The 12,962-nt window shown below is 43.0% G+C and overlaps 1 protein-coding gene across 1 annotated transcript in view; it reads right to left on the bottom strand.

Moving 5' to 3' along the window:
• The window catches only part of MAN1C1 (mannosidase alpha class 1C member 1), a 66,982-nt gene that overhangs the window by 35,184 nt on the left and 18,836 nt on the right, over nt 1-12,962 (bottom strand). Inside the window, exon 3 of the mRNA XM_075773991.1 lies at nt 9,202-9,298. Within this exon, the coding sequence (XP_075630106.1) occupies nt 9,202-9,298 (97 nt within the window). The remainder of the gene's footprint in view (nt 1-9,201; nt 9,299-12,962) is intronic.

Below are 12,962 nucleotides of genomic sequence, written 5' to 3'. Positions count from 1 at the left end.
AAATAACCAGGATGCAATTCAATAAGGACACACAACGTATTTCACCCTGAGGGAAGAACAACAAACCACGAAGCATAAGGAATAAATGGTTAGACAGCACTCTGTAGAAAGCGATACTGAGGCTACAGCAGATCACAAATTCAGCTCAAATCAACAATGTTGTAATGCTGCAAAACAGAGCAAACCCCACCCCAGGACGGGTAAATAGCATGTGTCGCATGCAAGACATGAAAGGGCTCTTGCACTACACTCCGCACTGGCAAAGCCTCAGCCGGGACACAGAGTCCACTTTGAGAAGCATTTGGCTCGCCTGGAGAGTTCAGAAGGGAGCAACGGCACTGAGGAGAAGGCCACAGAATGTGACCTACAATTAAAGCTGGGAAGGTCTGGGGTTGCTCAGCCTTGAGGGGAGAAGACCGAAGGGAACTTGGCAACATTTTGCAAAGACACAGAGAGATGCTGCAAGGATTAAGATGGTAAATCATCCTCCACATCCATGGGGAGAGGCCAAGAAGTCACAGCTCAACTTTCTGCAGGGGAGCGAGGGCAGACACCAGTACAAGCTTTAAAACTGTAAAGCACTGAAGCAGAATGCCTGCGGTGACTTTCCAACATGGGGTAGCTTAGGGATAACTTGAGAAGGGAAGGACTAAATGACCTCTCGCTGTTCCTTTTTCATTCTGTGCTTACACACTAAGATGAATGAGAACTGCAGGTCTCCAAAAGATGCCCCTTGGAGATGCACCAAGGGAAGGAAGTGCTACATAAAATGCTTTCTGATGACTTGATTCCCTGCAAACCGCCAAAGCTACCTTAGTGACAGAGCACATCACAGTTACAGTTTTGGATGTACACAGAAATCAGGAAATTAAAAATGCTGGTTCCCACAGCAACCAGGATGCAGCCTGCCAAGAGAGAAGGAATGTTCTAGCCTAGTCAAAAGGTGTTAATTTTAATGCCTGAAGGCGACTTCCACTTCCAGATGCCTGAAGAAGGCCTCGGTGAAGTCAATGAAAGCTCTCTGCTCTCATGTAAGGGGAAAACTCGATCCTTGGTTTCTTTGTCCCTGAATTACCTGCTCTTGCTTGCAGAACACAGCTCAGATTTAAGATTGGAAATTAAGATGTGAGACAGACAAATCAAGGCTGGTGTGAAGACCATCACCAGGAATGCTGTGATCTTGGACCATGCCACGCTTTAGTATTCACATTAATTTGTGCTTTCCCATCCTCCAGCTCTGCGAAGAAATGATACCCCTATGTAATCACGCATTCAGATAAAAGCACTGTGGCAAGAAATAGGCGTAACTTAGGTGTTCTTAATTGCATGTTTGTATCAGAGCAAGGATATTATGGGTATATTGAAATTAGTAGAGAAACAACCCCTGCCTTTAGAACTTTCTCTTGAAACTCCTTCATCTTCCTGCACTGATTTTTTCTCCTCCTTTTTTCTTTTGGGAGCTGCATATAAAGTGTGCTAGGGTGCAGTAGATTTTTTGAGAATAAAACATCAGAAGAAGGATGAACAATTTTAGCAAGTCCAAAAAAAATCCTCCCCATTTTTCGCACTGATGCCTCAAGCAAAGGCTAAGGGATTTTCTTGAACTTCCAAAAAATTCTCTCTAGAGAAAAGAACAATCCTGAGAGGCTAAAAGAGAGTATTTTTTAAAAGTATAAAGGTCTTCAAATGACAAACGCCTACCACAATATTCTGAACACATAGATACAACCTTGAAACCAGTGACAAATCTGAAAGTTGACGTCCTATGGGATGACATTAAACCTACTGATTAAGTGAGATAAGAGACTTCTCTCATCCCAAAAGGCAGCAAAGATGAAAAAAAAAATCGGAAACAAGTACCTGGAGAAATTATAGAAAAGGAAATTCTGTAGCAGGAGCCATTTGAAATGCGATCTCCTCAAGGCAAATAGAAAAATGTCAAAATCTAACACTAATCCAGATGAATATCCAATGAAATACATAATGAAGGTGGCAAGAAACTTCAGCAGTAGCACAAAAAAAGATATGATAAAGCAGTTAAATTCTAAATGTGAAATCTAACACAGCAAAGCCAGTTCTGAACCTGCCTAATCTCTTCAGAAGTTTCAAGAGTAGAAAAGGAGTGAATTAAAAACAAAGATGATAAGCGGGTGTTTTGCTACAGTTTATAGCTACCCATCTCCTCTGAATAAACAAGGAAAAGCTAAATACAGAGGGATAAAGATAAGAAAACCAGAAGTCTCAAGATGCTTCCAACATAAAAAGGCATGGCTAAAAGTACATCTTTTAAATATTCTTAACTTGTTCTGCTTTTTTACGTGTTTCTGGTAGCGTGTGTCAGCAGGTGGGTTTGCGTCTGCAGCAGAAATTATGTAAAGCATCCAACTGCAAATGGTGGCTAGAAGACAAAAGGCCCTCAGCATTTCTGAAAGATACATTCTCACCAAAGCAGAGGTATCTGTGTAGTCAGGAGCTTCAGGTCTGGTATTCAGCTCTGTATATTCGGTGTTATTATCAAGTCAACACAGAGGGGTGTCATTAACATCCTTGGAGTGGATGCTGGATGTTCGTTCAAGCCAGTTGGAAGTGCCAAACCTCCAACTCAGCTTTTGCTTTGGAGTTGCCACCAACGCCTTCGTAATCCAGAGAAGAATCGGTGAGCAGTCCAACTACACCCACTCTCAGTTGGCTGCCTTTTAATCACACGCTCAATATCTCTGAAGATTAGACAATTATTTCCGCATAATTAGTGTCCGGAATGAGGCACAAACAACATCCATAACAGGATGATTAAATAAAAAATAAAAAAAGAAGCAAAAAAGCTTAAAGACAAGCTCAATGTATTTTGAAATACAGCCCCCAGAGTCTGAAAAAAAAAAAATGAAAAAGAGTAGTTACCGCCTGGATTGTTCCCCTGTCTACGTGGTAACGGGGCTGCTCAGGCCAGGCTTGCTTCCTCCACACCGCTGTGTGTTCTACACCTCAGCATCTTGGAAAGAGGTCCCAAAGAACTCTCTCTAGTCACAACATCTCAACACAATTTTCTTTGTTTTTCTGCTTTCATTTGCTACTTTAATGGCTGTTTTTCTTTTTTTTTTTCCTTCTCCTCCATTTTGCTGTGCAAAGCAGTTCTGACAAATCCCAAGACACTCTCCTACTTTTAGGCCTCATTAAACTCAAAACTCTGTTCAGGGTCAATGGAAAGTTCATGAAGCTCATGAGGAAGCCTGGGATGATTAATGGTTTTACACTGAGATAATGTGAAGTTTACCCGGTTTCCTGCTGCAGACAGGCCCAGACCAAACTCTTGCTGTCCAAATCTTTGCATCTCTCCCCGTATCTAAAGGGCTGAACACAAACTGCAGATACAGAGATGCTGGAACATGCATCTGCGCTTTGCATCTTAGGCCAAGGTGTCCTCCACTGAATTTTCTGAGTTTGATTTTTGTTTTCTAAGATGTAAATCTCAGCGGAGGGGAGAATCTATTTGAATCTATTTATTTGGTTCAAATCAAATTTTTGTTTCTCAAGAATTGCTGCCACAACAGAGCTGACCAGGTCTAGCTCAGCCCCAGAATAGGGGCTTTGATGATAGCAAAGGTGTTTGAAGGCGGCCCTAGGCCACTATGTGAGACATTAATAGGTTTCTTTTTTTCTCTTTAAAGTTTTAAAATGAGTATTTCAAGCTGACAAGTTACTACCTGTCAGCTGAGCCACTGTAATAAGCTTAAATCTCTCTGTGTGAGGTTTAGGGTTCAGTGGAACCCTGATGTTCGAGCTAATGCTTGAAACAGCACATTTGAAGGAAGCCACCGTTCTCAGCATGACCCAAGGCGAGAGCAGAGCGGGAACGGATCTCCTGCAGTATTAATGACGACCTTGGTGTCTGGAAGGAGTGATCTTTGGCAGGTGAAAAGCAGGGGAAAAAACCAACCAACCCATAACAGGGATAAATGTCAGCTCTAACATGAATCATGCAACCAATCTCCAACAAGTTTGATATTTGGAGGATATCCTGATTCACTGCTTCCTGCTGACAGGAAACAAGTTTGTTGCTACAGATTTCAGTGACAGCAAAAGCCAACGTCAACGCAAAATGCCCTTCCTGAAAATAATATTCAACTGGGTATAATATTCAACTCAGTATACATTAAAAAAAAAAAGAGATGATGATGCCAGGGAGCAACAGTGTTCTAGCAACATCTTCATTACAATATATTTTTCTCTTTAAAGACCCCATGGAGCCAACTGTGGAATGTCATGTGCAATAGGCAGCAGGAATAATTCAGCATACAAATTCAGAGAGCAATTATTATTATTATTATTATTTTAATCACATAAAAGGACACTCCAGGGTTTTGTAATTTTGTGATCACAGGGAAAGAGATGCATAGGCAGAACAGAAAAGCTGCACCAAGTGATTGCACAATTGGAGGTTACCATTTCTCTTCTGGTAGTTAGAATGTTGCTAAATTAGTATTTTCATCCAATTACCTTTCCCATGTTAAATATTCATACATCAACTCCTGTTGCTTCTAATTGAGGTGGGCACATTTCCTGCCTGCTTCATGGTTTCCTTGCTAAATCACTAATGAAGGAAGCAGCTATTTGGAAAATGTTTGGCTCAACAGGCAAGACTGGATGGTTAAAGGGACTAACTCTGGGACGCGGAGCCTTTTGTGTCCAATTGGGCAGTCAAAGAGCACTCTAGCTGCTGTCAAAAGTTCCTGCAAAAGGAGCTTGGTGGTCTAAGTCCAGTGGAGAGATGTGATTTGAATGTCCATCCAGATCAGAGACTGGGCAGGTCACGGTGTTGCAGCGCAGGGAGAAAGTCTAACAGGACTGTACTGCATTTGCCAGGGAGAAAAAAACCTGAAGGTTTCTGAATCTCAGGACAATCAACTCGGTGCTTTCTAGAGGCCTCTGCATATCTTCACATGGCCACTACTTTTCTTCCCCCAGCCACTTCAACCCCTTTTTATCCTGGAGAGCCAAACCAGCACTATTTCCAGGCCAGCGAGACCAATGACCTCCTGTCTTCAAAACAAACTTGTCAGGACAGTTCAGGCCAAAGTCTGAGCCAAGTACACAAACACAGCCTAAACAGTCACTGATTTTCCAAGAACTGTTATCCAGCCTGTGCAGATAGCCCTGTGTACTCTGTCACGAAGGAATCAAATGGAACAACATGGAGAGCACTACACGAGGATGAAGTCTAAACGCCTTACATCTTTCAGATCCAGCTGCTGTCAGATCTTTGCCATCCAGTTCCGGTGACCTGGCTGTGTCCTAGAAGTGACAGTTGTCACATGGATTCACATCAGATAAAGCTACAGAGCCTCACAATGATGCACAAATTCAGCATATGCTGAGAGAAGCAATGGCTGTGACAAGGCAATTCATAATTTTAGGCGTGATTTCAAGTGAGGAGAGAGGAAAAAAGGGGGGAATCTAGTTAAGGATTGCTATTTTTATACTAAAATTAATATACTAATATGCAGTTAGGTGGTGAAAAATGACTGTCTAACAGCACAGCAAGGTTCCATATTTACTTGCTGTCACTGATTTCAGAGCAAATTGGCTCAGGTTATAAGTCAAAGAAGGATTCTGCTGCTGCCAGCACTGCACACTTCAAGAGATATCTGAAAATCAGGCTTCTTACCTTATCATTGTTAAAAGACTGTGCAATCAAAATGTAACTGACAATTCAGCTGATGCATGAGCAGAAATAGATGCCAGCTCACTCTCCCATAGCTAGAGAAACTCTGTAAAGCTAACAGGATTTTAAAAACATTTTGTCAGAAAAATAAGTGGCTATGACAGACCCAGGGAGCGGGCAGAATAATAATTCAGCTATCTAATGCTGGATATCACAGTGACAGGTGCATTTCAAGTGCTGCGCTACATAATACGGTTGCCCTCTCCAGCAGCCTCACTCCAAGGAATTCAACGTGCTTTGCAAACATCAATTAATTTAATGCTCACAACACTGAAGACAGAAATGCTGAGATGCTGGGGTAAAGAAGGGTTAAAATAACTAGATCAGCACTGGGAACAGAATACATACCTGTGGATCTCTAGCCTTCACCCTTAGCCACAAAAGCCCTGCTGTGCCATTTTTCTTAAATAGTTCTAAACAAGCATGTTTTGAGCCTTAGAATTCTAAGAGTGGGCAGATACTCTGCAGGTCTTCCTTGAGTTAGCTTAAGCATGGAGAGAAATTTTGCAAGTAATTGTGAAAACCCTGCAGTTGTGCAGACACTCACATGGGAACCTTGTGGTGCAGGTTTTATTCTAACAGAGATCATCCTTCCACCCTAGCAGTGTGCTTTGCCCATTTCCATGGCATAATTTGCAGGGAAATCATCACACATCTGAAATGGCTGCAAGTCTAAAACATGTTTACCCCACTGAAGGGCTTGGGATGGGAGGTTTAGCATGGCACGTCTTATCACAAGCATCACAGATGAATAAATAATGCTTATGAAAGAACCATGGCTAGTGGGTTTAAGGAAAGGGCTTTCGAGTTGCAATGATTATAAATGACAGCAATCAGAAGACTTCTGTACACATAGGCTATGTCCAGAACATGGGAGACTCTTGATGAAATGGATGCCCTAGGAATAGGATCTGGAGAGCATCCATCACAAGGAGGAACATAAGACCATGTCACCAGGTCAAAGTCCAAGTACGTAGCAGCCTAGCACTTACTTGGGTAGTGGGCAAGTCTGATCTCTGGATATGAAGAAGTATGGAAACTGTACAGATACTCTCCCAGATGTGAGCTGCCACCTTCCAAGGCAGACGAGAAAGGAGATTAGCCTGGAGATATAAGAGTTTTTCTGCCTCTGATTTTTTGCCATTGGGGTGGACGCTGGGGAGAGATGCTAGCTCATGGCTGTTAAGAGCAGCGGAATGCTATGTAGGAGCAGAAGGTGAATGTTTATTTTGTATTTCTACTTTGATTAGGGAGAATATTTGATAAAAAGTAAATCCCCCGCTTCCCCCAGGGTGAGGCTGCTAAACTGAAGGCTAGGCTACAAGTGAGCATCACATCCACAACAGGAAAGTGTATCACCCTTCAAGAACTCGATTGCTTCTCATGCACACAAACATACTTGAAAATAGCCTGAAAGAGCTTCCTTCCCTCCTACATGGAAGCAGCTGCAGAGAAATCTCAGCTTAATATTGACACCTCCAGCCTGGAGAGTACCCGATTTGCCTCCATTACGTCTGTAGTTTGGAATAAAAAGATGCATGATGTGACACAGGGGGGGAAATGGGCAACAATGAAGGCGGCGAACAGTGCCCTGTCCTAATTCCTAAAAGCCGCTGAAGACGAGAGGGATAGAGGGCTGCAGCAACGGATTGCCTAATGCTTCCGTTCTTCACCAGCCACAGTTAAAAGGAGGAAAAGCCTATTAAGGGGCTGAAATGTACCATGTAGCCTCTTTTCTGCAATTGTCTGCAAATCCTTGTGCTCCAAAGCATTTTCGTTGAGAGTACTCACAGGCACGCTCTAAACAAGCGTAAGTACTGCCAATTGTTTTAGCATGATAAATGCATTTAAAAGCTTTCAATATTTTTGTCTGTTTACAGGCATGCTCCTTGAGGAATTTTGACAGGCTCGCCAGAATGGAAAAGTTGCAAAACGCTTAACTTAGTGCTGAAGTAAGAAACCTGGGTATTCTTGGGGTCGTGAAAGAGGAAGGCAAAGGATGAACAAACCCAAATCACTGCTCCTGACAAAGTGAGACTGGTCAAGAGCAGTGGCCGGTCGTACATGGCCTGTGCTAGTACAAGGCACACTTCCAAAACTGCTTCCTCCAGATACCCCAGCAATCGCTAACACAGCTTCCCTGCAACTTACAGTATTGCACAACCAGATGGCGAGTTAACCCTCGTGGTACTTCTGCAGGAACTAAAGTGCCTCATCTGGGTTAATAAAAGGACTCGATGGTGGCACTGCAAGCGGAACACCAAGGTTTCTCCTTGTGCTGTGGCTTAACTAAAAGCCAGCCCTTCCTCTGCCATCTGCATCAGGCATCACCCAAACAGGGCTGCTGCTCTTCAAGGTTTTGGCCATCCTAGAAGACACGTGATACTGTTTCCACCTTCAAACCTTCACTTGCCCACACATCTCTCAGCTCCCCAAAGCTAATGAGGCCTGCAGTCTCCACACAAAGCAGTAGATCTCCACATCTACGGTCTGAAAGATCGCACCCATGTCATGTACCTGGTGTAGAGAAGGACTAGGACACCTAGAGAGTGCAAAAACAAGAACGGGAGTGTTTTTTCAAACTGCATTAGTCCAATCCCTTTGCCTGAGGAAACAAAGCTCACAGATAATTTGCCCACTAAAGAACTCTATTCCACCTTAATCTGGGCAAGGGACTCTGGGTGATAATCTCTGCAAAACAGACTCCTGTGGAAAGAAGCCGAGAGACCTCTCTACAGCGAGTATTCCCCAAAGACGGGTGGGAAAGGGCTGCTAACGCAGATTCTGCTGGCCTTCTCACCACGGCACAACCTGTGCAGGCAAGGCCAAGCTAGGGTGGAGTGAGCAAAGCAGGGAAATGCTTTGAGTGCAAATGAGGAAAACAACAATTTATATCCCCAAAAGTCAACAAGTATCCCACCAGAACAAGCAGGGCAATAGCACTGGAATTATGTAAGTGGCTCACACAAAAAAAGGCAATCTGCTAAAGAGTAAAATTATACAAGCCAGTAAGCACATAGTATAAAGAGCCTTTAATATTGATTCACTCACTCAATATTTCATGGAATTCACATCTTGCTCAACAGTGGAGCAACGAGAGAGAAAATGCTCAAGTTTGGTCAGGTCCTGACGTCTATGAGCTTAGACAAATAGCAGTATTGTCAGGTTTGGACTGACTTCATGTTTTAATAACGACACTAGTTGGTTTTAGCACTGTTTTCAGACATGTTTGGTCCTAGATCTTACACAGAGGTGATACAGGCTGGGCACAGAGACATGCCTGTAGGAGTGAGATTCCCAGCAATGGGATATACCCTGTGGGGTAACCCCTAGGAGCTGTGTTCAAAGTCTCGCTTCATAAAAATGGAAAGAGGAAAGAGATCAAAGCTGTTACAGATACCTCACTGCATTGAAGAGAAAGGAACTGGCATGGACCTTTAAGAAATTCAGCGAAATTGCAGTAAAATTGATTCAGAACTCACCAAACATGTTACCAATGTGCCCGTTCTTAGTCAGTGGTCGCAGTTCATTTTTTCCAAGTGCATATTGTTTGTAGTTATCCCAAGCGAATTTCATCATCTGTAAAAAGAAAAATTGAATGGAAGTGCTTAACAGAACTGAAAGTTTTTTGAACTTCAGCTCTGGGAACAAATGGGAATTTCCCATTCACTGGTAAACCTGGCAACCAATGGCCCATTAATTATAAAATCTTAAATCGCACTGAACACTGATGAACGGGGCTGCATTCAGCAGTTAGCTAAAGTCTCAAGCCAATCTCTCCTGGTGCAGAACCCGGGACTGGCACATTTCAGAAGTACCACAGTATCCAACACACCGAGAGTCCGCTTTTCCCCTAGGCTGTGCAAACCAAGTGGGAATTTCAGAAAGACCTCTTTATCTCTGAATTTCTGACCTTTTACACAGGGTATCAGTATTTCAGAATGGTAATTAAAAGGGGCTAAAATCGTAAGGCCAACGCTGATATATCCCCAAGTATACTTGGGGATATATGCTACCTCTGAGTTTTCACATTTCTTGATGATAGCGATAATGAAACTTGATCAAACTGCAAAACCACCCACCATCTGCCCATCTTGCAGACTCACACGCACAACTTTGGCAAAGCCGCACCACTGAGGTACACAATGCACTTAATACTGTGGTGAGCAAGGGAAGAAATTGGTCTTTGTTTAAGGACTGCACAGAAGTTTTCTTTCTATTTATTAACAGAATACCTTCATGAAGGAGAAAGGGGAGATCCGTGACATTTTGATATCTTCCTATCAAAACTCAAAAGTGTTTTCTTAAGAGAGTCCTGCAGATGGGCTGGGTGATTTCTGAGAAACTTCTTCCAACTCAAACAATTCCTTTTGGGACATTTGAACTGTCCTGCCCGGGCTCAGCACATTAACCTTTCCTTGAGGACTGCAAGGCAGCGGGTTTGCACGAGTTCCAACACACACGCACCCCAGCACAGCTTCTTCTGTCCTCCTGCCCCTTTGGCTCCAGCTGGCAGGAAAAATTAAACCTACAAGTATCCTCTCTTCAGCTGGGAGAGACTAGGACTCGTCAGCTTGTAAGGAATGCCTTAAATAAAGCTCCCTTTTATAATCCACACAGCCTGGCTCTGAGCAGTTTCAGCCCCAGCGTCACAGTGACCTGTACATTCTTTGATTCAATCCCTGGAAAAAAGTCAGATAACAAAGAGGAAGAAGGCAGCTTCAGAGAATTGACAATACTCTTCGCCGCCGCTCAACGAAAATATGACTCTTCTAAAATGCTTCACTCAAACTAGACATCTGAGAGAAAATGACAGTTTAAAACAAATCATTCCTCCACAGAGCGCCCCGACTAGTGTCTGCAACAGTATTTACTACTCTATTTCAGGATCAGAATATGCAGGTTACTTTAGTCTGAAATTCCTACTGTCATTTCAGTTCTTACTTTTGTCCTTCCCTCCAGCTATGTGTTTCACAAACCCAACATTGCAAGCCTCTGGCAGTATCCTCCTTAATTAGCGCACATAAACAAAAAGCCATATCACCAGATTTACCCCCCTCTCCCCTTTTTAAACATTGAGCTTCCAAAGTAAAGTTTCACAGAGCTGGTCATACGGATGAGGATAAACATTTGCTGAACTGATTGATAACACTCAGACTCCAGCACCACCAGGAGAAGGAATGTTGGACAAACAAATAAAGTCAACTTGGGTTTTAAAAACTCAGTGTGGGATGAATTAGTCACTGGAGTGCTCTGCTCCGAGGAAACTAAATAATGACCAGGGGAATAACAACAACAGAAAAAAGAAACCCTCCACAAAATTTACTCAAACATGCCTCAATCATATGACTCGGGGTATTCATTTTCTTTTTGCTAGACCTTGAAGGTTTTTTTTCCAGTGGCAGCATTATTCTAAATGGGAAGTTCTCATTCTTCATTAACGTAACAGAGTAAATCTTTGAGGAACTCTGGATTCTCTCTGACGATACCAAGCGAGTGCTTTTATGTCTCAGAGCTTGATCCTGACGGAAAGATGGTGTTTCCATAAAGACAGTTTTCCCGCAGCGAGCGATAAGGCTCGTGCACCAGAAAGGAAACAGCCAGGCAATCCATTTGGTTCTTTGCTCTTCTAAATCAGAGCGGAGGAAGGAGGACCCACCCTTCTGGCACACAGAGAGCCTGGACACGGAGAGGATGTGGAAATGACTTTATTTTGTTGCATAAAACTCCTAACGTTGTAATTCAGAATCAGCCTTATTTTAAGCTGAGTATGAAATTTAAAGTTATTTCCTTCCCTCAACTTTTTTAACCTCTCTATTTCAGAAGGTGAGAAGTTTCTTCTGCAAACCATGCGAGAAACCTCGACCACACTGCCACAGTGGTGCAGATGGCTCCTCGGGACCCGGAGTTCGCTAACACCTCCATCGCCGGCAGGAAAACTACCCCGGCTTCCCCACCAACAGCCACTTATATCCCACAAGGGCAATCTCCTGCTCTCCTCCTGTCTTCTCACACAAGGAGGGACCACCTGAGGCCTGCTGACAGACACCCCAAAGTGACTCACTTCATACAGGACTCCCAAGTGCTATTTGAATAAATACGTTTATTCTTAATTTGCCTATTCAGCCATTTAAGCCGCATTGGTCATGGTGTTGCAAAAAGTTCCACTACAAAATGATTTCTCAGGCTGTGCTGGCTGCGGTGTCTTAAATTCTCCTTCTCTGTTCTGTCCTGAGCTGATGATCAGGCAGACAGAGGACGGATGAGATTGGACATGCTGCCTCGTCGTACTAAAGGGTTGTCAGTTTTCCTTCACGTGAACAAAACTTTGCTCACTGCTTTTAAACCCTGTATATTTGGGAGGCAAGATGCATAATGTAGTACCCTTTCATTTTCCAAGATCGAGCCTTCCTCTCTCTAATGATGAGTCCAAAAGCAGCAACTGGAAAAGTTTAAAAGCCAAAAGCAGCTGCGCCATTCTGCCCATTCTGGCTTTCTGCAGCTGTCTTTCCAATCCAAATTTAGCAGTACAACTTCCAAACCACTGAAAAGATTCATCAAGTTTCTAAAAGTGGGGACTCCACATTTATATACCGTACGGAGGACTGAGATGGAGCTTCCAGAAGCTTTCTCGGACAGAGGTTCCAAACTCCGGGCTGAGACAGAAAGGGATGGAGCCAAAAGATGCAAAACGGAAATTTGCATAGTGAGGTGTTTAAGTCCGTTTTCTGATGAGATGGCAAGGTTAGAAGTGAATATTTTATGCCATTCTGGTCATGACAGAACACAATACGTCAGCATGAACATTATGCCATTTTAGATTTGAAAAATGGCACCAGAACCACAAAAATTACGGAAACAGAGCCATAATTTTAGATTTTGTCCTTACCAGTGTGCCATCTGCCATCTAGTAGACAATTATCTATTTGGCCCTGAAATTCTAATCACCCTGGCTTTCAGCTGATTTATAGCAGAGACTTCCATATTTCTAATCAAGTTTGTCAGATTGCTCTTTCTTTTCTATAACCTGTAAGTCCCTTTTCACTTTCGAGAGTTTCACCTACCCAGCTAGATGATTATCTATTCAAATCAATTACAAGTAACTAAACTGAATTCTGAAAACCCGCACTATCACTTTTGTCATTTAAGCCATTACCTTTTCTTGTGCTTTTGCTCCAGCCAAACTCAAAAAAAGATCTTTCTCTCAAGCCCACGTGTAATTCCTATGGGCAGCAGCCTGCAG

This window comes from Balearica regulorum, chromosome 22 (genome assembly GCF_011004875.1).
Source record: "Balearica regulorum gibbericeps isolate bBalReg1 chromosome 22, bBalReg1.pri, whole genome shotgun sequence".
Classification (NCBI taxonomy): domain Eukaryota; kingdom Metazoa; phylum Chordata; class Aves; order Gruiformes; family Gruidae; genus Balearica; species Balearica regulorum.
This window is presented reverse-complemented; position numbering and strand designations above follow the sequence as displayed.